The 25,492-nt window shown below is 38.4% G+C and overlaps 1 protein-coding gene across 1 annotated transcript in view; it reads left to right on the forward strand.

Annotated features, from left to right (window-relative positions):
* Positions 1–25,492, forward strand: part of CEP162 (centrosomal protein 162) — a 90,218-nt gene that overhangs the window by 30,528 nt on the left and 34,198 nt on the right. Inside the window, exons 10-18 of the mRNA XM_082856042.1 lie at positions 4,633–4,824; positions 5,415–5,496; positions 9,768–10,050; positions 10,919–11,180; positions 18,307–18,440; positions 18,707–18,934; positions 19,478–19,618; positions 21,434–21,546; positions 23,664–23,769. Of these exons, the coding sequence (XP_082712168.1) occupies positions 4,633–4,824; positions 5,415–5,496; positions 9,768–10,050; positions 10,919–11,180; positions 18,307–18,440; positions 18,707–18,934; positions 19,478–19,618; positions 21,434–21,546; positions 23,664–23,769 (1,541 nt within the window). The remainder of the gene's footprint in view (positions 1–4,632; positions 4,825–5,414; positions 5,497–9,767; positions 10,051–10,918; positions 11,181–18,306; positions 18,441–18,706; positions 18,935–19,477; positions 19,619–21,433; positions 21,547–23,663; positions 23,770–25,492) is intronic.

Here is a 25,492-nt window from a genome sequence, read left to right on the forward strand (position 1 = left end):
TGTAAAGACCTTTAAGATAGTGCCTTTTCAAACTTTTTTTAAAGCAGTGGAACTCTTACCTCTAAATGGAATCTTAGGTAGTACCTCTATAGAGATAAAAAATGTATTTTATCAGTATAAATATAAATGTTTACATATGTGACATTTACTTATAAAGTTAGTGAGAGTAGTAATGGTCCTTTGAAATTCTTAAAATTAAAAGTTCTAGATATTACATTCTTATATCATCAGACTTCCAATATGTTTGTATATTTTGTTTTTGTTGTATAATATGAACGTTTTCTTGGTTTACCAGATAAACAAGTGCAAATGGGAACTTTTCAACTTACTTTTTTGCAAGTCTCAGTTGACCAGTATGGTCAACTAAACCAACCCAGACACTTGGAAAAAAAGAACAATAGAAATGATAAATCACTAACCAACTCTGAACATCTGCTTGCATTTTATTTTTATTTCTTATTTTTTTTCTACTTTTCTATGGAAGTATAATATACTTGTATAATAATTCACCTATCATCATAGCTTGATGAATTTTCAAATACTGAACACATCCATGTAACCAGCAACCAGATGAGAAAACCAAACTTGATCAAAACCACAAAGTCCACTCAGATCTTTTATTTCTAGTCAGTGCCGTTCCAAGAGTCACCACTATCTTGTTTCATCCACTTCCATTTTAAAACGTAAAAAAAATTAGAACAGAATTTTTCCATCAAGATATGTTACTCATTTACTTGTTACTACCCAAGTGAATATTCCGCGATGCTGAAAGCATGTGCTGAGCACATGTTCCTCATTCTTACTGCTGTTTTTATTTAAGTACTTGTCACATATGTGCTGTGATGGTCAATCCACTTGCACTTCTTCCAGTAAGCAGATATGGATTCTTTTAAAAGACCAGTGTAGAGCTACAGCTTTTCTAATCAGTGATGCATAGTAGAGGGTTCTTTTATGTACAGGATGGCCAGAGAAGCTTTATTCTAAGATACACATGAAAACAAAGCCAGAGGCAAGAGTTATCACTCTGATGCTCTTTACAGTTACATAAATGGCACATTTGAGTGTGCAGATTATTTTTTATTACAGTTTTTGTGTTTTAAAATGAAATTTCAGTCAAATGTCTGTGGAACCCGTGATTTTCTCTGAAAACTGTTTTGTAAAACTCAGTATGAAAACCACTGCTGTAGGTTATAAGAAAAACTCAGAAATAAAAAATGTATTGCTGGAAGCAAAAATTCTATTAAGATGATCCAGGTCAGTTATATAAAGCTAAATTTTCTTGGTCTTATTTCTTAAATGTTCTTGACTCTGAAATAATTTGGTAAGTCAATTACTAGAAGAGTGTAAGTATAATCTTATTGTCTTGTGGCCTTGGATTCATATTCCCAGCCTTGCCAGTTACCGGCTGCATGACACTGGACAATTAATGCCTCTAAGCCTGTTTCCTCTTCTTTAAAATGAGCTCTTGTGATGATCAACTGAGTTAATATATAGTGCCTAGTATATTGTTAAGATTCAACAAGCAGTGGCAACTGTGTGGTTCTCATCATTATTATTTATATCAACACTCTGTTAAGAGTACAAATTATAATAAAGAACCTGAAGGCATAGAGTATAAATACCTTTTGGCTGTGAGGTATTGAATTTACCTAGCATTTCAAAAAATACACTCGAAAATTTTCAAATCAGCACCTGAACTTGGTTTAAAAACTGAAAAGATCAGTGGCTTGTTTTTTGTTTACCAGGTGTCTTCCAGTATTAAGCAGGCTCCGTTTAGGTGATATGTTGTCAAAGATTATCTCTTTTTTGATAATACTATTCATGAAACTTGTGCTTTATTGTCTTAAAATGGTTGGTAACTGTAAAATGAGGGCCAGATCTAGCCTTTTGCTTGTTTTCATTTGTCTCAAGGGCAGGTACCATTTTGTGCTGGGCTGCATGACCAGAGCAGTCACAGGAGGACAGTGTGGCTCCACAACGGGACCCTTGCCTCTGCCCAGCAGGATTTGACCCTTTTCAACCTCCTAAAGTGGAAAAAAATAGGGCGTTTTTGACTTGTGGTGATATATAAAATACATGCAGAGAAGTCAGCCCTTTTCTCTGTAAAATGCATGAAAAAAGTTAACATATATGACCCTGGAATTATTTTTAACATCATTTGGGTTAATGACTCAAACTAGGAGAAAAGTGCCTTTCCGTTGCTCTGTTTTCTGAGCAGCCCATGATACCACTCGATCTTCCATTTCTGATTTCTAACTTTTAGGTCGTTGCTTTTCTGCATGTTTGCTCAGCTGTTGCTTTAAGCCAGAGCCTCTTCTTTCTGACACCTCACACGTGTTAAATTTGGTATGAGCATTCAGTGCTGCTGTGCGATTTGCCACTGGGATCATTTCTTTTATACACACTCTGAAGATAATTAAGCATCCTGGTATTTCTGTAGAGGAGACAAAACACCTTGTGCCTTTTCCCTTTCTTCATAAAAATTCATTCTCTCCCTCAGTCATGCTACTCTGAATCTGACAGGTGGTTTAGGGCAGCGGTCCCCGACCTTTTTGGAACCAGGGACCGGTTTCATGGAAGATAGTTTTTCCATAGGCAGGGGGCGGGGGAGTATGGTTTCGGGATGATTCAAACACATTACATTTGTTGTGCACTTTATTTCTATTATTATTACATTATAGTATATAATGAAATAATTATACAACTCATCATAATGCAGAATCAGTGGGAGCCCTGACCTTGTTTTCCTGCAACTAGATGGTCCCATCTGGGGGTGATGGTAGACAGTGACACCCAAAGTGTGTTGCTTACGTCCAGCCTACTCTGTAATCTCATTTTGGTTGCTGTCCGATAGTGGACAGCTAATGTCTCTGCTGATCTGACAGGAGGCGGGGCTCAGGCGGTAATGCCAGCGATGGGGAGCGGCTGTAAATACAGATGAAACTTCACTCACCCTCCTGCCGCTCACCTCCTGCTGTGTGGCCCGGTTCCTAACAGGCCATGCACGGCATGGCCAGGGGGTTGGGGACCATTAGGCTTAGCTTAGCAGGCAAGGTCTTTTTCCTCAAGTCCTACTGAATATCCCTGCCGCTAAAACTGTCAGTGATTCTGATCTCACAGTATCCTCCACTTTTTTGTTTTTAATGTATTTAATCAAATCTATTCCTTTATTGGGCATGCTCCAAATAACAGTGGTGACCTGAAGCAGTAGATAGAAAGATATCCGATTGTGAGGCATTCTTACACAATCATATGTGGCACTTGGCTCCCTCTTATGTTTAGAGTTGAAAATAGTTCCTCAGAATTTTATACTATGCAACTTACACATCATATAGAGGAAGAGGAGGCTGTATGTGCTCTTGTAAATATTTTTAGGCATTAATTGATTAGTTCATGGGTATCAAGAGAAAAGGAGACTGGTCACCATATTTCTCTCTTATTGTCTTTTCCACTCTTCTATAGCACTTTTTTCTTTTCTCTAATTTTGAAAATTCCACTGTTAGTAGTGAAGAGTACAAAATTAGTAAGAAAATACTCATTAAAGTCTTAGATCATTGTTGTCATTAGATCCTTTGAATTATTTCCTCTAGAGTGTATTCATCAGTTGGTGGGAAGAGGAGGAGGTTAATAGGGAAGGAAGAGTGAACAGTGACATCATGTCTCCTATTTTGGATGACTGGGTGACTGATCATACCACAGCCAGAATAGCAGGTACTAGTAGAACAGATTTTGTTGGGGAATATAATTAATTCACTCGAGGATGTATTAGATATGATTTGCTTATAGAACAGTCTCCTTGTCAGGAAGTTTAATGTTCAAAAAAGAGATAAAGACAAAAGACATAGATTTGGGAGTCACGTGCACATGGGCAGTTATTAAGTGAAGGGTCTTGATGAAGTTATCCACTCCACTACCACCGCCCCCCCCAGAAAAAAAGAGAGGTTTTAAAAAGAGATGGAGGAGCCCTGAGATGAGTCATTTACCATACAAGATGGAAAAGCAGCCATCAGAGCAGTGGGAAGAACAAGAAGGCGTTATGCAGAGGAAACAGTCCCCAGGAAAATGGCAGGGTCACATGTCACAGGGTGAAGAAAATTTTTAAAAGTTGAAGAAAATTAAAGGCTGGGTTTGGCTACTAGGAAATCACTTTCTATTATAGCAGCTTTAGCAGGCTGTTGGAACATAATGGTTTGCAAAGCTAGAGGATTGAATTTCAGTTGAAGAAATGCAGAGTACAAGATGCTTGGTGGCCCCATGAGGCAGAGAGAGAGAGAAGAGAGACAGAATCCTTGAAAAACTGTGTCAATTTGAGAAATTTAGGAATAGTTTTATCCAATGCAGAGAGGTCGATTAAGGGTAGTAGGAAGAGACGATAACTAGTAGAGTCATATTTTACAGTTAGCACATCAGGACACATCTCAGCCCGCTACAGGAGTTCCTGAGCCTGCTGTGGTTCATGCTGGTAGGCTGTGGCCATGCATGACCCAGGTTTGTATTTCACTCTATTTTGATCATGTCAGTATTGTCCTATAGGCTTGTACACCATTCCTAATAGATTAAGGGACAGTGTTAGTGTTCCATATTTCTTAGGTATTTGTGTGAATATACTAGAGATTACATTTAATTCAACAGGTGTTTCTTATGGACAGAGCAGTAGTGACATTGAAGCACTACATCAGGCTTATTGTCATATTGCCCATTCTTTGGGAGATGCAGATGAACAAAGACCTGAGAGTAATGCAGTGGAAAATACCAAGAACTCAGCAAAAGATCATCCTCAAGAAAATGAAGGGTCCTCTAAAAACATCTCTACCACAGAATCTGGTAAAAGCTTCTTTGTTTGAGACCCTCTCTGGACAGTTTCCAGTGTGGTATAATTTGAATGCAGTTTGCTCTAGTGACTGTTTCTCAGTATCTGAATTTAAAGCGTTTGTTTAAATCTGGGAATCACTGGTTTAGCTATAAAGTTAGAGCTGAACATAGGATGAAATTTCAGTTCCTCCTCTAATATGCCTTGACCGAATTAAGAAATCAGTTGCGTATTTTCACGTTTTTTACACTTTTCCATGAACATATACTAAAGTTACTTTTTAAATAGAGAACAGTATTTTGGGATCAACTAAATATATAATTAACGTGTGTATGTGTGTGTGTATTTGTGGATACACCCATACACATATATTTGATGTGTGTACGTATATATATATAGAAAGAGAGAGATAAAATATGTAAATATATATTTCAAATATAAATATCAAAGAAGATTTTCTTACAGGGGGAAACTGGGATTATTGTATGTGCTGTTCTGTTAACTACGTCAATCAGAGAAAATGTGATTTTGGTGGTATTAGACACTAAGTTAAGCAATTTACATAAGATTTTTGGTTGCTGTTTTAACTTTTCTCCCCTCTCAGATCTGCCCACAGTAGAGGAGCTGATGAAGCCCATCAGAATAGATTCCTTTGGGGTCAGTGGTTTCGATTTACAACCTCTCAGGTATGACTTTTTTGGAATGGATTGAACAGGTTGTTTGTTTGTTTATTGTTTCGTCACTGGGAACTTTTAGAATCATTGGTTCTACAAAACCATTGCTAATGAATGATTAACGTGTAGCTGGTATGTGTCTACCTGTGAGTCACTCCTGTGTTTTTTTTCACATTAGTCTTAATTAGTTTATCAAAATTCTTCTCATGGTAAAATTTAAAAATAAATGCTACTAAAAAGTTGCTGCCACTAGGTAGGTAGTCTTAAAGCTTTCCACTGAAAAATAAAATCCCTTCAGCTCTAAATAGCTCTGGGACAGTTGATTTGAATGCTGAGAGGGAAATTAATTTTATTCTGTGCTGAGTCATCCATTCACTTCTTTATACGCCAGTTCGTTTTACACTTAGTCACAGACCAGCTGTTGTCTTTCAGGGTGAGTTCTTGGATCACAAGAAAAATGGGCTTCATGAAAATGTTCCAGCTCTGGTACATTTTAATGACGGCTTGTGGGACATGGCTGTCATTCACCAACACAGAGAAGCATATCACAGTAGCCTCGTCGTAAGACTGCACTTTGCATTCGTGAAGCACTTAGAGTGTCACACCCGTTATCTCATGAGATCCTCAGAATAAGTAGGTCAGGCATCTTTATCGATGAAACTGAGGTAAACCAACTTAGTGGTGGAGCTCTCACAGGAGCCAGTAATGACGACGATGATGGTGATGATAACAGCTAGCATTTTAATCACATGCTTACCGTGGGCCAGGTACTGTGCAGAGTTCTTTACATACTAGATTTTATTTAACCTTAAAGCAACTCTATGAGGTCTCTTCCATTATTATCCCCATTTCATAGATAAGAAACTGAGCTTAAAGAGGTTAAGTAAATTGTTCAAGATCATGTGGCCATAAACCCAGGAATGCACTTGGATTGTCAGGTCTTTGATCTCCATGAAATATTTCTGTGAAAAGCCTGTCATCCATGCATGTATTCATTTGTTCATTTGTGTTATCAACAGACAACTTTTTGAGCCTCCCTTGAACCCCATCCTCATCCTGTAAATCCACTTGCAGTGATTTCTTGGCCTTGTTCCTCCCTTTGTGCTAATTGAGAGAAAATGATGCAGCGTAGCTTACACTAAACCCCGTCGACTTGAGTACTAAGCCTAGTATTCGTCCACTGGTCTGCAGTGCTCGTTAGTATTTTTAAAGCGCAGTTATGCTTACTTACCATTGCTATTTGGGGCTGTGCTAGTGTACTGAAGAGATTTTTCACACATCCTGTGTCTTTGTTGGCATAGGTAGCACCATTTTAATAATGTGAGTTCTAAATAAGGATTTTCACATTGTGTTTTAAAAGCTGAGAGCCAAGTGTACTTACATTAAAGGCATAACAATAATTATAGAAATGTCAGTAGTATAAACTTTAGTACACATATCAAAAACCTTTTTAGTAAATTAGGATAAGTTATTCTAGCTGCTGTAACAAAAATATCCTTGAAATTTTAGTAGTTTAACATCATCAAAAATGTATTTCTTGCTCGCATCATAATTCCATGTGTCTCAGTGGAGTTGAGGCGGGACTCTGCTCCACATGGTCATTTAGGGACCCAGGCTGCTTCTGTCATCAACACACAGTTTCAAGGTTCTCATGGCCTCATCTAAACAGTCGCTAAGGAGAGAAAAAAGATGGTTTACCATAATTCCTTTTAACTGCCTCAACACAGAAATGTTACATCACTTCAGTCCACATTCTATTGGTAAGAACCAGCACATCTAGCTAACAGAGCCCAAGAGGGCTGGGAAATATGATTTGCTTGTGTGCCCAGAAAGAAAAGTTAAATGCGTTTGGTAGGCATCTAGCTAGTCTCCACAAGAATCTCCTCTTTTAATAGCCAAATATCCATTCTACTCTTACGGATACAAAGACCTACTCAGCCCCTCCTCAAAGCGAACAGCTCAAGTCCCATTCAGGACTCTGTCCATCTGAAAGGCCAGGATTTCCAGGTGAAGCACAGTTCTCTTTATCAGGTTTGAATATAGCTCCTCATTGTCTACTAATCAATGAATTAAAGAGACAAGTTACATACTTCATTACCCACACCCTTCTCATTCAGAAAGGAAAAGTATGAAGAAAGTACAGCCATCAGTAATGCAACTTTGAAATCCAGTGAAAGACCTTGTAAAGACCCCCTACCTTGAAGATGGGAATTTTCCTTAATTACGCCATTGTTCTGCTCTTAAGCAGAAACTACCATATATATATATATATATATAGGGTGTGTGTATGTATGTATGTAGGTATATATATATGTATATATATGGTTGCGTATAGCTCCTGGTTCCAATCCTTGAAGGATTTGTCTTGTATTTCATCACCATTGGCTTCAACTGAAGGGGGTTTCAGGGGGGAAGCTATGCCCATCTTGGAGGATGCACTGGTTTCTCCGTCCACTTTCTGCCTACAGGTGGTTTTAAGGCTCCCAAACAAGTCTCTAGTCTTTTTTTTTTTTAATAGTAGTGTTGTGGTTTCTTTGTAATTAGTTACTTCAGAAAGTTTATTAGGCTTCTGATCTATTTGGTTCCAGTTAGTGCCATGTGCCAGCAACTACACTAAACACTCTTTACTACACAAAGGTTTTAAATCTGCTTTATGTCTTTGCTTCCTTGTTCTTTTGTTTTGTTTTTTTCTCTCTCAATTTAATTGCAGCTGTCTGGATATTATTAGGAACAATAACCTTGTGTTTGAAGATGACACTTATAATGTGATATTTGCCAAGGGACTGAGTCACTCTTTTCAACCACGAAGTCCCATGATGTCTTGCTTTTTCATAGCATTTTTCAGTGCTGAATCTTATTGTTTGAGTTCAGACACAGAGAGTGAACCTAAGAGGCCCTGAGTTTCTCGACTCTGTTTCCTTTGATTTCTTCTTAAAAAAACAGCCCATTCTATCTTGAGCTCATCTTTTTCTCATAATATCTTGTCAAAAGTAGCCAGTAGTAGCTAGCACCTAAAAACTGCCTGTTCTCTCCTACCATTTCCTTAGTACCCCACACTCGGTAGCCATGTGGTCTGCCTTATAAATTGTTATAGGTGACAGTTTAGCAAATGTTTTGTCGCTATAAAACATGGGTTGTCACCTCTCCAGCCTCTACTATCAGTTTCCTTGCCACCCAAAACCCAAGCACTAAGCCACTGCCTCACATTTTAGGTTCTTGTCGCCATAGCACTCACATTCTAAAGGCCAGAACTAGTGAATGGCCCCGTCTAGATTGAAGGCATTGAGGAAATGTAGTTTAGTTGGTTCACAGCAAGAACAGGGAACAGTTTTGATGAGCAGCTAGCCAGGTTCCGCTACCATTAAGAAGGAAAGAACTATTATATTTTCTGATGGTTCCAGCTACTTCTATTATTTCTAACAATTTTCAAGAAGCCAATCTATCTTATATGAAAATGGTAGCTTCTTAAACTTTCCTTTAATCTTATTTTATAAATTACAAAATTAAATGACCTAATTGACCATGATTTAGTAATTTGACAATGACAATATCCATATTTTGGGAGCTCCCATAATATGCTGATATTTAACCACATTTATAACATTTCCTTAAGGGACAGTTTCCATATTTTGAAAATCTAATGGTCTGAAATGTGACATTGCATTTAAGTGTTTTAAACCACAGAGATGATTTTATTTCAAAATCCTAGTGATTTTTCTTGTTTTACTTAAAAATTTTCCTATACTGTGATGAAATTATGCATTTTAATATTTATATTTTATGGCTCATTGACGTAAATTATGGTTACTTACTTGGTTTCTTCTAGAAATGTGTAAAATGTTTTTAACCTGCTTCAAATGCATGTTGACTTTATGAGATACTATAGATAAAAGATATATTACAAAAAGGCCACTTAGAAATTCATTTTTAAATTTTTCTTAGACAAAAGCCGTCTCAGTCTGGTTTGGTTTGGCTCTCCTTTGAAGTAGGTCTCAGAGTCAACCATGAAGTCCTGTATTTTATACTGCATTACAATTATCACCTGAAATTTAAAACAATTATGTGATGCTATGTGAGTATACTCTGTTAACCAGAATTATAAATAATATATTTAACATTAATGACCTAAGTTGAATAGTTACAAATATTAGATATATTTAATACTCTCATATATTAATCATGTAAATGTATTTTATATGTATCACGTGTATGTGTATATTAATAAAACTGGCATTTGAGGAGTTATATAGGGTTCATTCTCTGTGTCCTGTTTTGTTTTATAGCTATAAGAAACTGGCTGAGAATAAAGAATCTGAATTTGTTAGACCTTTACCCCTTAATATGAACCAAAATGTTATGTCTCAAGAACCACAAACTGTGAACCAATTTTTGGACAGAAATGAAGAGAATGTAGTTTTAGAAAAGGCAACAAATGAAGGTACAGAAACTAACCATCCAAGAGTAAATGCTGTGGAAGAACAAATAGATAAAATGTACCTTGATATTTTGAAGAAAAAGATATCTGTTGGTCCTTCATTATTACCTCAGGATGACAAAATAAATAAGGTAAGTTTTTATCATTCAAATTGATTTGACATATTGATAAATGAAGTTATACAAATACTATTGATAAGTATGTACTTCTTAAGCTAGTGGGATTGGTTACATACTAACCTCCACGTAGATTCTGGATATCTGTGAGCAGTCTGTAACAACACCCTGTAGTCCCCAAATTTAAAAATAGCACCGTAGCATTAGCTTTCTTCCTGAAGCCATTCTTTATATTTTTCATTTTTTTAGTAAAGGTAGTCCAGAGTTTGAGTAACATAAGAAAATAAAGTGTATTCGTCATTCTAGTGCTTTTCAATCTTTCTAGTAGTTTGTGTTCTGCAAAAGTAGGTAAGTTGACATTTCCTGTAAATGCTATTAGCAGCTCTTAAGAAACTTATATTTCATTGTTCCTTTTTTCTCTGTTCTTGATTTATTCTGATTATATAGGCTCCATGACCACAGTATTCCATTTTTATTTTACAGTTCTGAGTTATGTGTTTACCATAAACTATCTCCTTGTATCAATAGAATAAGGCAGGGTACTGATAAATTTTTACCTTGAGAAATCTGGAGAAAAAAGAAGCTAAGACTTTTGCCATTTCAAAACATGTTCTTCCCTGCTCTCCTCCATGTTGATTCTAGTAATTACATGTCTCGCTTTCTGGCAAGCTTATTTTGTTTTATTATTTTGCTTTGTCTTCCTCCTGACTTTGAAGATGTGCTTCCAAATACTAAAATTCGGATGAATTGGAGAACTTTAATATAATGATTTGCCTTCTATGAACTATGTTCTTTAGTAATCAGTATGGTTTTGCTATCTGTTAAATCTTATTTGCAACTGTAGTCGAAGTTTAAGTACTAAAGAGCTTGTACTTGTACGCAGACTTTTAGATCTCAACTCAGTTCTGGAGAAGAAGGGGCTGGAATTGGTAAACAGCTACCATACAAGAAGGCCCGAAGTGCACCTCCTCTATTTAAAAGAAAACCCCAGAGTGGATTATATGCATCAGTTAGGAGCTCAGGGTATGGCAAGCCCAGTTCACCCTTCAAGACATTTTCTAATCTTGAAAAGAAAACTTCAAAGGACATTATGAAGAGCAAAAGCTTGAGATCCATTCCTACCTCAAATCAGGCTAGGAAAAAAGGTAATCATATACTCTTTTCATGATAGAATTCTGTACATATAGTGTATTATTTTATTTTCTTTGTTCTCTACTTTCCCTGTTTCCTTCCTCCTTCCATGAACTTTCCTTATTCATAGAAAAAAAATTATTCATTAGGTACTGCATTCCATCTTTGAAAGATTCAATTCAGTTGAGTTCAGGAGGTTTTTTGTCATAAGTTCTAGGTTTTCCTGAACGAGACCCAGAAAGTATGGGAAGTGAACATAAAATAGGAGAGTCAAACCCCTCCTCATCTGGTTGGCTTTGTAATATCCAAAATATTTGCCAGAGAAGAGCTATGAATTCAGAATGCAAATGGCAACGTATAAATGAGGGTCAACCATCTGGGTATTAGTTCAGTATAGACTTGGAGAGTAAGGATGTTTTATAGATCAAAGAATGCATACTTTTATACTCAGTGTCTCTGTTAGTTATTTCCTAATGTAGTTGCTTATCGCTATATTGGCAGAAGGAAAGGGTAATTTTCCTCTCAGAAGCCCATGCAACTAGTAAAAGAAATAGAAATGCTCAAGTCAAACCAACATTTCTCTTGCCTTAAGACTCCAGTGGGGAAGGGAGAGCAGTAGAGCCAGAAGCATTTTGTTCTTTTCTTTGTGATTAAATCAAATAGGTTACCAATTCCATCATTGTTTTCTGGTGATAGTTGTCGGAGGAGAGCTAACCTCACTGGAAAATTCACTTCTAGCTTAAAAAGTAGGGAAGTGCCTTTCCCTACTACTGTCAATTCCAGGACCACTTTGTCTATATTTAAAATTCTTTCAGCATTAAAGACTCTCTTCTTCTGTCTGTTTTGGTGTGTCTTCACTGCAGCGATCTGTGTGTGTAAGATGGAAAGGCTAGGGCTGATCTGTATGAGAGTGCAGGAGAACAGCAGTGGGGGATGGCTATTCTGGAGAGACAGGAATATGATTGTTGGCTTAATGCAAGCTTCCTTTCCTCCTGTTCTTAACCTACGGACCTCTGACCCCTTTTCCTAAGAAGTCTCTTGTGTTCTCTTACTTTCTCGTTTCTGTGGGACATCTGCTTGTGATGTTGTCATCTACTCATTGTTATTAATAATTAACTGCCCATTGGATCTAGTGCTTAATGTTAAGGAAAAACACTTGGAACATTTCTCAAATTTTAGAATCATCAAGAGGAGTGTGAAAATCTTTCATTAATGTTTTAGGAGTATTCATTCTGTACTTTAGGGATCAAGAAAATGAAATTTTGTTTTTAATATTATTTATTATATGTATTTTAGATAAACTAACCACCAACATTTTTGAAGTTTACTTTATCCAGATCCATTCACATAACAAATATTTTTTGAGCACCGACCTTGGTCCAGGCAATATTAGAGGCCCTTGAGATACATTGGTAAACAAAGTAGGCAAAGATATCTCCCCTCCCTCATTTTGTGAAACTTTCATCTGATGAGGAGAGATAAACTTTTAGCAATATGCATAATCAGTAAATGAGGTTATATGCTAAGGAAAACTAAAGGTAGAGCAAGAACGTCAGTGGGGGAGGTCACAGTTTTCAATAAGATAGAGTAGGCCTCCTTGAGAGAGAGCCATTTGAACAAAGACTTGGAGGAGGCAAAGGAATTGGCCGTGTGGATAGCTGGGGGAAGCGTATTCCAGAAAAATGAAATGACTAAATACTGCAAAAGTCCTGAAGTACGGAGCGATGCCTGGCATGTTCAGGGAACAGCATGGAAGCCCATACGGCGTGGGCAGAGAGAGTAGGAGATGAGACCGGTGAGTCAAGGGAGAGGCACATGTAGGCTTTTCTAGGGCATTTTAAAGACTTAGGCTTTCACTCTTAGTGTGAAAACATGAGCCAATGAAAAGTTTTGAGCATGAGAGTGATTCATCTAATTATCCTTTAGACAGATTTCTTTGGCTGATACCTTATAGACCATATACATACAAACATATACACACACTGTAGAGGACACAGGAAGAAGCTCAGAGCCCAGTTAGAAGGTGATGTTAGGAGTGCAGGCTAGAAGTGATGGGGCTGAAACCAGTGTGGCAGCAGTGGTGGTGATGAGAAGTGGTTGGGTAAGGGTATATTTAGAAGACAGAACCAAGAGTCTAAAAGATCGGTTTGGGGTTGTGAGAGAGGAATCGAGGATGATGGCAACTGGGAGAATGAAGTTACTCTCTCGCTGGGATGGGGAAGGCTGAGGGGGAGTAGATCTGGGGGTGGAGAGAAGACCAAGAGTTCAGCTGTCGAGGTGATAGTTTTGAGGTGTCTGTTCTACACACAAGTAGAGAAAACAAGGAGGCAGTTAGGTAGAAAAGTGTAGAGTTGAGAGGGTGGTGTGGACTGTAGGTTTCAGACGTTAAAGATGAATATTTTTGAAGCCATGTTTGTCTGGGTTTTTTTAATTGAAGTATAGTTGATTTACAATATTGTGTTAGTTTCAGATGTACAGCATAGTGAAATTTTTTTTTTGCAGATTATATTCCATTATAGGTGATTACAGGATATTGGGTATAATTCTCTTTGCTGTACAGTGAATACTTGTTGCTTATCAATTCTATGTGTAGCAGTTTGTGTCTGTTAATCCCACACTTCTAGTTTGTCCCTCCCACTCCTCTCTCCCCTTGGTAATGACGAGTTTGTTGTCTATGTCTGTGAGTCTTTCTGTTTTGTATGTACATTCATTTGTATTATTTTTTAGGTTCCACATAGAAGTTTTATATAGTATTTGTCTTTCTCAGTCTGACTTAACTTCACTAAGCATAATGTTCTCTGCAACTGATGAAGATTATCAAGAGAGCATATCTAGAGAAAAAGGAGCCAGGGCCTGAACCCTGGGCATGCTAACCTTAAGAGGTCAGGCGGAAGAGGAGTCGCCTGCAAAGAAGACAGAGCAAGGTTGCGGGAAACCTGAGTATGCGGGGTCCTGAAAGCCAGGTGAAGACAGTGTGTAAAGGAGAATTGATCTGCTCTATCAGTTGCTGCTGAGGGATAAAGAGAGATGGGGACTGACAGCTGGCCTTTGGGTTTAGCAGAAAGGAAGCCATCAGTATTGGACAAGCAGTTTCCGTGGATATGTGGCTGTGAAAGGCAAGCTGAGTGAGAATAGGAGGAGTGGAGTTGGATACTTCGAGTTCTAGATGCCCCTGGAGGAAAGCATGTAAAAGGTAGGAAGAAAAAAATGGGGCAGTAGCTGGCATGGAAGTGGAGTTAGGAGAAGCCTTTTATTTTGCTTTGTTTTGATTTAATGGGAGAAATAATAGTTGTGAATGAATAATAGTATGTTTATGCACTTTGGAAAGATGCAGTGGACAGGCAGAAATGCATGATGGAGGGGAGAATTGCTAGAGCAGTGTCCTTGAGTAGAGGAGCTGTCTTGGGATCCAGTGCACATGGGAAGAGTTGGCTTCAGAGAGGACCATGGACAGTTCGCCTGTGGGCAGGCCGATAGGAAGGGGGGGAGATGTGGTGCAGACTGGTGGGTGGGTAGAAGTGGTGAGAGGTTGCTTCCATTTACTCTGAGAAGTAAAGTACAATGTGATGAGGTGGCAGTGAAGTTGGGGCAGGGGTGTTGGAGGAGGGAAGATGTGAAAAGGCAATCCTGGAGGGTTAGACTGCAGCAGGAAGCGTCGGCGTGCAGTTAGTGACCACGAGTGTAAGTTGAGACCAGGCAGGGTGTGTTGGGTAGTTGTATAGTTGGGGTTGTCAAGAGGCGTGGCTTTTGCCAAATGAGTACAGTGAACTGAGAGAGGAGCAAGAAGGGAGAGACCAACGTATGTGGAATGTAAGTTGAGTCGTGAAGGAAGAAAAGACATCAGGGGGGTGATACAGCATGACACAGGCAGGACCACGAAGTGAGTCCCAGGGGGTCCCAAGGATGGTGGGAATCCAGGTGGGAGGAAGGATTGATGGAGAGTACATGCGTTACTGGTGATAGAAAAAGATCTAGAGCGCCAGTGGGAGAGAGCAGCTGGGGCGGAGAGGCATGTATACACAGGGATTGAAAGGATCTCCTGTGCGTGTATGGAAATTACTGAGAGTGAAGAGAAGTAATGTCATGGGGTGGGAAGGAAACGAGGGGGTTGGTATAGAGGTTGATAGATTAAAGTAATATTCTTATGGATATTTTTCCCTATTTCACAATTTCATAGTGCTTGTGACTACCGAAATAAAAAAGAAACACATCAGTAAAATTCATATTAAAGTACAGTGGTAAACTGTGACTGTCTATTTTTATACTGAGCTACTTTTTCTCATTAGACTATCCATTAAGTATGATTTTTTAATCTCTGTCTTTTTATTGGAAAATTTCCCAGAGTGACTTTAGTTTCATTTCCAAAGAACTGGAATTCCTTTGGGGTGGTTGTTACTTGTCACAGGTTGGGTCTTCAAGAAGCAGACCCTGAGGCAAAGATGAGTGTCCAGAAAGTCTAGAGACTGTGCTTGGGATCCACATTGGGTATGATGAAGAAGAAGCCCAATGACTGGGGCTTACGCAGTTAGAAGGCTTCTTTTTTTTTCACGTAACCGAGAAACCAGGGCTCGTCAGTTCATAGCTGGTGCAACTGTGCAAGGACCCTTCTTTCCTGCTGCAAAATCCTTAGTCGGTGACTTTTGTCTTCCTTGTCACAAGATGGCTACACAACCTCCAGGCCTGTCAGGAGGAGAGGTGAAAGGTAAAAGGTCCCTGCCTGTTAACTCAGCAGCTTCTTAATCAGAAAAGTAGTCACTTTCTTGGAAGTGCCATGTAGGAAACTTCTGCTTTCATCTTATTGGCCAGAACTTTGATCCTGTGTTTCCTTCCCACCCCTCTCCCCAGCTGCATGGAGTCCAGGGGGATGGGTGTTTTTAACTGGCACACTGCTGCCCAGGGCAAAATTAGGTTTCTGTTATTAGGGAGGAAAAGGAGATTGGCGGCTACTGGTGTCTGCACGTGGCAGTTTTCCTTTTTATTCTAAATTAATTTTCTTGGGCTATTGCCTCTTATATTTTTATCTTTAGACTGATACGTTTACTGTCACAGAAGGAATAATTGCTCATTCTTTAAATTTAAAAAACACAGAGAAGTAAAAAGAAAGCAATAATTAGCCAGGAACAACTGAGGTCACACTGGGTGAGCCTCTTTCCATGCTTCTTGTATGTATGTCCTTGTCCAGGTCGAAGGAAGCGGGGATGGGAGCTGGAAGGAAGGAGACAGGCAGGACAAACAGACAAAGCATTTTATAAGAACAGATGACACTTCATAAGTTCTTTTTAAATAAAATATTAGATTGAGTTTTACTTAAATCTGTAAGACGAGAAAGAAACTTCATCCTAAGACATACTACATCTCAAAAGATCCCTTTAAGAAAATAGACTGTGGAAACCTCTGAAAGGTTGGCAAAACCATGTTGTTGTTTTTACCTACATTTTGTACATTATCTGTTTTCCCTTCTATGAAATATGAGGTAGTAAAACCCCCAGTCACATGCCTGCTGCCCATTTTTGTTGGATTTATTTTTACTTGTTCAGGATATATTTAGTTTATTCGCTCCAGCGACTGTAATTCTCCTCAGCGTTTGAATGAGGGTCTTGGTTCTGGCTATGAAAGGGCCAGAATGCTTTTCACCAGTCCCTTATCCATCGCTTCTCCATTCTGGAATTATTTTGATTGGTTTCTTACTTGACTGAATTTTCTTAATCCATTGTTTTTTCAAGAAGGGTTCATGGGTGCCAAATTCTGCAGTGTTTTTTCACGTTTGAATTTTATATCCAAGCAAATTTTCTTTCGGGTATAAAGGGAAAAGATACTGTCCATGTACTATTATTGAAAATAATTACTTAGAGAAACCAAAATTAAGAATCCAGGAAGGGAGAATTGTGGTATAAAAGCACTGGCTGACTGCAGCTTGAGCGAGAGCCACCTGCCACTCTTGGCCACCACATCCTAGGGAGAGTCACAACGCTAGCAGAATCACACCCCATTCGTTGGCCATGTTGATGCAACTCCAGTGACTTGGAAGGATTGATGCCTGCTTCTACAGTGATTCAAACAGTTCCTTTATGAACACTTTAAGACATTTCTCGAGAAAAACCTTCCACGTCAAACAATCCAATTAAATATGATTACTACTCTGTAAGGAAAATCCTGCGTGCCTGGAAAAGATTAGAAGGCAATCTCGGGCTGAGGTACTATTGGGGACGTGTTTCTTCTTTTGACTTTCCTGTATTTTCCAAATCTTTTAATGACCGTGTATTTCACTTTAATGAAAAAGTAAACTCTGCATTTGAAAAGTTAGCATCTTGAAAAAATTATATTAAAAATATAAATTTCAAATGCTTCATTTACATCTAAAGCATCAAATAAATATTTACTCAGTGTGCAGTTCAGAATCTGTAATAATTGAACATGGGCCTCAAGACCTCTCTAGGTATTTCCCTTAAATGTTTATTTTTATTATTAACTGAATAACTTACTGGCCTTAGAATTATTTCCACTGTTTGAGGATTTACGAGGTACCTTTTAAAAGCTGAAAATCTCACCAGAATAGATATACATTAATCACATTTTTTCTAATTTAATAAACAGGGTATTATAGCAGTATTATCATTTTGTTTTTTAATCAGATTTAAACTACTTGTTATAAAGTTTCCATGTAATCTATATTATTCCAGTGATACTATATCTTGATATACGTTACTTATAAAAAATGTGCTCTGAAAGCACACTTAATCTGAAGTAAAATGCTTCATAAAGTTATCCGCTGCTCTTTGATTCATTGTTTAGATATTTTTATTTGTTACTGCTGTGAACATTTGACAGAATAATTATTGAAAAATAATAAAACCTGAAATTATCCCAATCTACATTCTCCTCACGTTTATTCAGCTCCAGCTGTCATTTGACGTGAATCTTGTGTCATTACCCTTCTGTGTCAAATTGAGCAGAATGTTGATTATGGGCGGGAGTTCGGAGTGCAGTGGAACAGATGCGTTGCAGGCGTCAGCCTGCTTCGTGATCCTCGTTTGTCTTAGTGTTCTCATTGTATTAGTACTTATTGTTACATAATTGCTGAATACACGCTCAACTTAGTTTGTATTTGTGGTGCTTTTATCCATTGCTTACAATCTTCAGAAATCTTATCTGGAACGAGACTCATCAGGCCTGCAGCTTTGGGTAAAGCAGCACCCCAAACGGAAAGTTGCCTGGCTACTCCTAAGGAGTCTGAAGGCCCTACAGAAGCAGATTCCTGTGCTCAGGTTCAGAATGTAGGTACTGAATTTCAAAATAATATTCATAATGTTTTTATGTTCTGTAATTATATATTGAAAGTAAATTATAAATAATGAAATATATGTAATTTCTTTTATGTTGACTGATATTCTTGTCACACAGGAATTTATTGATCTTCTTATACAGTAGAACATTGTTAACCGTGTCATTTTTATTCTTTGTGGGTTTTTTTCCCCTAACCACCTGTGTTCAAACCTAATATTATAGCTCTACATAATGAAGTAATGCTTTTCCTTTAAAGGATTCTTCAGGATACCATGGTGGGAACAAGGAGACAGAATTGATTATGTTTAAAAGAGTTCAGGAAGCAGAGGAAAAATGGAGGGGTGCCCAAGCCCTAATTGAGCAAATTAAAGTCACATTCTCAGAAAAGGAGAGAGAGCTGGAAAACAAGGTGGAGGAACTAAAGAGACAACAGGAAAAGGAACTCTTCAGACTGAATCAAGACAATTATATTCTACAAGCCAAGGTACTAGACACATTGTCCTACTTCTCCTTTTATTTAATTAAAAAAGAACTGGTACTCCCCGCTAAATGCATTGTCACTTGCTTGTCCCTGGGGCTGCTTCACTTGATACATTTGCTGTATAAAACATGAACATGGTTCCTGAGAGGGCCTCCTTACAGAAGAGCCTACATGGAACCCCTGGGGGGGGGGGAAATTGAAATTGAAATTGGCTCATTTTGATAGTTTTCTTGTTAGCAGTCCTTTCTGAAAACAAATCCCTTGGTTCGCTGTGACCTTCACGGAAGACAGAGTTTCAGAAAGAAAGCTATGGAAGGTCTAGATTCAGAAAGTGACACTGTGTAGCATTTCTGAGTTACTTCCATCATCAGAACTATCAGCACGAAGCACACTGAAGTGGTTTAACTGTAGTTGGTGTTGTGATCATTCCACTGTGGTTATAAGGCAGTCTTAGGTTTATGTACCTCGAATTTTCTGTTATTCTCCCTCACTGCTCACTGTATCATTTCCTTCTCCAAATAAAACAATACCTGCATGTTCTCAAAGTTAAGTGGCTTTGAAGAATCAAACAAAAAACAAAGGTGGTTGCATTTTGGAGAAACAGCTGATCCTGTCACTGAAGAAAAATTGAAGCAAATCCAAAAAGAAATACAAGAACAAGAGACACTTCTTCAAGGATATCAACAGGTATGGCTCTTCAGCACATAGTGAGTTTGTCTTGAGATTCTTTGATTATAAAAATAAGGCATTTAAAAATATTTGTGTCCATTTAACAGGTAATGGGAATTCTGGCAATGCGAGGAAGTAATAATTTGACTAGTCTGTACATTTCTCATGGGCAGAATTAAAATGGTTAAGGGCATGGGCTCTGGATTCAAAAAATCTGGTTTTAGACTTTGCTTCACTACCTGCTGTGCAGCCTTAGGCAGATCATGTCACCTCTCAGCCAGTTTCCTCATCTGTGAAGTGGGAATGAGGATAATAGTACCTGTCTCATAAGGTGGTTGTGAAATTAAAATAAGACAGTACAGATCAACCACTTCGTGCCTTCCACACAGTAACCAGTTACTGCCTGTTGCCTGTTACTAATTGTAATAGCGATATTTCCTTAGAAACTGTCCTCTTTTTCTTTCATTTTCTATAATTTTTTCAGTAGATAATATTGGCTAGTTTTGATATTATATTGAGAAATATAAATCTGAAATCAATTGCCAATGCCCTGAGAGTGAAAAACAATTGAATTAAATGGGAGGAAATGAGTGTGTCCTATAGAAGCCGTACATTTGTTCTCTGAGATGATGGAGTGTTGGTGGTGTTGACCTGACAGTCAGCCAGAGCAGGTTTGGTGATCCCCAGAATGAGACTTGTCTTAGTTTCTTTCCCATCACTCCTTTTTCTTAACTTCCCTCCCCTTCTTCTTCTGTCTCATTACCTTTTTCTTTTGTGACAACAATAGCCTAAGCATCCCGCCTACCGATAACCAGCATTTTCATTCCAGGGACATCCAGAGAAAGCATCACCACATCAGAGACTACAGCTTTTGCTGTAAATGAAATTGTACTGATTTTGCAGGACACCCCACCATAGAGTTAGTGAGAACCGTCCAAAAACCCTTCCTGCCATTCTGAGCTTGCTGTATAGGACATGGGTTTTAAGGAGGATTTCACAGACCTATGAGTATGCCAACCACCCACTCTCACAAAGATAATACAAAATTTATGTGTCTGTGTATGTATGTATTTTTCGGAGTTTCATTAATTCTGCAGATAATCAAGCACAGACTGTGTGCCAGGCACTAGGCCAGACGTGGTGAGACAGTTCATAGTTTTCATTAGATCCTCAAAGGTCTGTGGTTTTCATCAGATTCTTGATTTTAAAGAGGTTACTAAGCCAGAGCATCTAAGCACAGATGGGTACTTTCTCCCCCTGATCTCACTGTTTGAGTCCCCCTTCAGCTCAAGTCAGGTGCTGTACTGGGTCTAGTCTCTGCTCTGCTCTGTCCTGATCTTCCACAAACACCCAGTCTCTAACTCCCTGCTCACAGAAAGTTCCAGAAACAAACATGGATATCCACCGTGGGTACATCCAATTACCTCACGGCAGAAAGACGGGCCAAAAATAGGAAAAAAGAAGGTGCAAACAGTCCCACTGGCCTTTCCATCCCTGGTGCCTGAAGTCAGGATGTGGTTATTCCTGCAGTCTCTCCCCCATTTACTCCTGTGAAATGCGGTACATTATACTGACAGGCTCTTTGGCTTTGGGAATTTTTTTGCAACTTTTTTTTCAAGTAAGCGTTTTGAGCATTTTAGAAAGAATTGTTTTCAGGTAACAGATTTTCTTCTGAGACAAATCAAAGAGTTTGGAAAAGATTTTGCTTACTCAAAAACTGAAGAAATTTAAAAGCTATTAAAAATGTTTAAAGGATGTATCTTTTAGAAGCAGATACACTTATGTAAGCACTACTGATTTTTAACTAAAACATAATTTCCCGTGTATAAAAAGGAAAACGAAAAATTGTATAATCAAGTGAAAGATCTCCAAGAACAAAACAAGAAAAATGAGGAGCGAATGTTCAAGGAAAACCAGAGTTTATTCAGCGAGTTAGCTGCCTTAAAGTAAGTCCTTTTAAAATTCTTAAAATCAAATATACTTGGACTATTTCTAAGCATTTTATTGTTATATTAATAAAACATTTAGGATACTTAGAAATTTAAAAAAATTGTACACTGATTTACAGTTCTGTAACTTTTGTACTTTTAATATTCAGTGGATTTTCTCTTGATATTAGGTGACTAGTACATACTTTCAGTATTTTCAGTATATTCGTATTTGAGTTTGACATCTATTTCAGGAAATTGAATATTCCTTTTAAGCCTGAGATACGTGGGTAATACATCTTAGTAATAATGCTGTTAGTAATAATAGTAAAGAGAAAATACAGTATTATTTATTGTCTTAGGTCAGGTTCCATACAAGTAGAGCCTGAGGTGGGGATCCTCGTGGAGGTGATTTCCCGGAGGATTAGTCTCAGGAGAAGTGAGATGGGGGCGGGTAGCAGGAGGGGAGGCAAGTAAGAATGTGGTCTCGGCTGGAGGCTGGCTTCATTCTGCTCTCGCCAGGAGGCTCAGGAGAACACATTGCATTGCAGAGTTGGCCCCTACTTGAGGCACGTGGGGGGCAGCCTTTTGTACCCCCCAAGGCAGCCAGTCCCTGGCTGAGGTGGGCCCCAGGGAGCGAGTGGGGGTATCCTCTGGGCCAGGGGTCAGGGGTTGCTATTTGGCAAGGGCATTTCTCCAGAGAAGGAGAACCTGCGAGTTACTACAGCCAGCGCTCACTGTGGCAGGCTGACGGGGCACCAGCACCCACTTACGAATCAATCATACTTCAGACTGTACGGCCTTTGGGATGTTATTACATCCGTCTTTAACACACTAAGTGAAAGAGCTGAACCAACACATGTGGGCAAGCTAGGGTACTGTCTTCTTTTGGGAAATGACTGCCAGCTATGCATCATTTCACCTAAACACCTAAAACCTCAAATAGGACCGCTATCAGAAGAAACTTCTTTGACTATGAATGCCATGTATGTTTTATTTATTTACATACTTCTTCCATTTTTTTTGTAAGGTAACTTAGGGCATGTGAGGCAGGGCTGCTGTTAGCTCACACTCATCTTTCTTGCAAAATAGAAAAAAGCATATCTTGTAGCAGACAAAGCTGGAAAGTACACAGGTTAGCTAGTGAGGGCACTTTTGTGTAAATTAGGAAGGGGAAAATGCCCCTTTCTCCTGGTAATTGTGACCCCAAGCCAAGGCTGATAATCTGCACAGTTCTGAGGCATGAAGGCATTTATATCTGCTTTCTTCCCAGAGGGTTCAATAAAGTATTTTAAAATTTCATATCTGATAATGTTGCGTGGCTTTTTTTTTTTTTTTTTGCGGTATGCGGGCCTCTCACTGCTGTGGCCTCTCCCGTTGCGGAGCACAGGCTCCGGACGCGCAGGCTCAGCAGCCATGGCTCACAGGCCCAGCCGCTCCGCGGCATGTGGGATCTTCCCGGACCAGGGCACGAACCCGCCATGTCCCCTGCATTGGCAGGCGGACTCTCAACCACTGCGCCACCAGAGAAGCCCTGTTGCCTGGCTTTTAAGAGAGAAGATCTATTCCAGGATCCAAACCTGAAGCTCTAAATGAATTTTCACAATGGAATAAATGGTTTCTTTAGAAAGTAGGGTTAGGTGATCATATGTGTACTCCTAAACTTGTATAATATCTCTGGAAAAAAACAGAAAAATTGATTCTAAGGTACCAGTAGTAGACTGTGTTTGTTTTTGTTTGTTAGTTTCCACGGGTATGATTGGCAATTTGTGTTTCTCAGGAGTCTAGAATGATGTGACAAGGAGTACAGAACACCACAGGGGAAATGCAGCAAGTCTTTCCGGGAGATTGATTTTTTTTTTTTCTGAGAATTGGCAGGAAATATTTTTATATTACAAATAAACCAGTACTCTTAGGGTTTTGGTTCTTTTAGATTATACATAAAAATTTCACATGAAGTATACTTCTCTTTTAGTATTTTAGTATTGTAATCTTTAGTTTAAATAAACTTTCTCTTCAGTGACTCACATAGTTTCAACGTGCAAAGTGTTTTTAATTTTTAAGAATTGAATATTTTGTATTGAAAGGAGTACCTTTTAAAAAATATATTTCTTTTTATTTTCAAAATAAATCAGAGAACAGATGCATAAAAGTCGTTTCCTGTCTCAAGTAGTTGAAGATTCAGAGCCCACCAGAAACGAGAATTTTACAGATCTGTTAGCAGAACTACGGGTGGCACAGGTAAGTTGCATAAGGATTTTAACCATTAGCAATAGGAAAGATTGTTATAAAAATCTCTACATGTGTAAAAAAAAAATCTGCTTTTGTAATTTATGAAAAAATAAACTCTGCTTATAAATTTCATACCAATTAAAATTAGGAAATATCTAAGGTTAGCACTGGGACACATGTGACCTTACTATAGAGGAGACAATGTGATGCTGGTTTTAGGTGGCATCCTCTTTATAATCCAACCTCTCATCAGGCATTTTTCATGTGGAGCCATGGTTGGACGCATAACCTTATTTAGGGCATGTATACCTAACTTCAAATTCCTCATTGGAAATGTACGGCTAAAATAGGAAAATAATTTGAAGATAATCATTCACCTTAAAAAGTTAGCTGGCTTTTCCTCTGTCTTCCCAAGCGGACTGTGCAGTTCTGGGGGCCAGAGGCTATATCTGCAAATATGTGTGTCTGATGTGCCTAACACAGAGGTGAAAAGCAATAGCTACTGTATAACTTTTTTCTTTATTTGTATTGAATTGTTATAAAGAATATGGCCTAGAATTTTCTAAAGCAGTATTTATCAATAGGAGAAGTTTGGGGATTTAGGGCAGATTAATTCTGTCTTAAGCAGAACAGTTCTAGGCATTGCATGATTTTTATCACTCCTGTCGCCAGGAACTATGCTCATAGCACCCACCAGTCGCTGCAACACTCAAAAGCACTGCCACGTTTCCAGACATCTCCTGTGGGAGGGCAGTCAACTCTCCCCACTCCCTCCCATTAAGAACCACAGCACTAAACTAAAAAGTCCTTCCAATCTATTTGAATGATTATGTAAATTAGAAAAATTCCAATTACATATCACTTTTTAATTAGAAATTTATTATATAAAGTTAGGTTATATAGCACTTTATACATGCCTTAGTTCAATAATTGATGCTGAACAGACTTGTATGTAAAATACATCTTCAAATATGAATCCATTAGAGAACTTTCTTAAGATGCATGTATGTACAGAATGATTAGATAGGTAGGCAGATAAGTAGAAAGAAGGAATAAATGATTGGACACCCGCACTTATCAGTGGGCCTCAAATACTAGCAAGTTAGGAGAGCAGTTAACATTGCTGAAGTTTATGAAGACTTGGGAAAACATGGTAAGGTTTCAAGCACAGCATTAGCTTCATTTGAAGGCTGTTATTAGTGACCTTTTAAAAGTGCTACGTTGAACACACTTTTTTCTGACAAACGGGAAACTAAAACTGCCACTGAAATCACTGGAAAAGGCTGGCTAAAATATAAGAAACATCTTGTAAATGCATAACCCAGCTCTCAAGAAAGTAAGGGGAATCTCTAGGGGTCAGAAATGAACAGGGATACAAACCTAGCAGTAAACATTGCTCCTAGGCTACCAGTTCAGTAACCATGAGCCTTGAGCTTTAACAACAAAGTAGAGATAGGACCCCAGGATTTCAAAGGGCCACATCCTTCAGTAAAACAGTGGTCCATGAAAAACTCCACCCACCTTCAGAAGGGGCTGAAATATCAAGAAAGCTTATCTGTCTTAACTTGATTTCTATATAGAGAGGGGGAAAAAAATCTCTGCTCAGTGTCTTACTAGTTGTTCAGTATAAATGTCATCCCTACTGCCTTCATTTGTGTTTTAGTATTTGAATTGACACTACTTTCAAGGTTTGGTCATACTCAAACTGGAAAAGGAAAATAGCATAAAAGGT

Source organism: Leucopleurus acutus (assembly GCF_964270905.1).
Source record: "Leucopleurus acutus genome assembly, chromosome: 15".
Taxonomy (NCBI): Eukaryota; Metazoa; Chordata; class Mammalia; order Artiodactyla; family Delphinidae; genus Leucopleurus; species Leucopleurus acutus.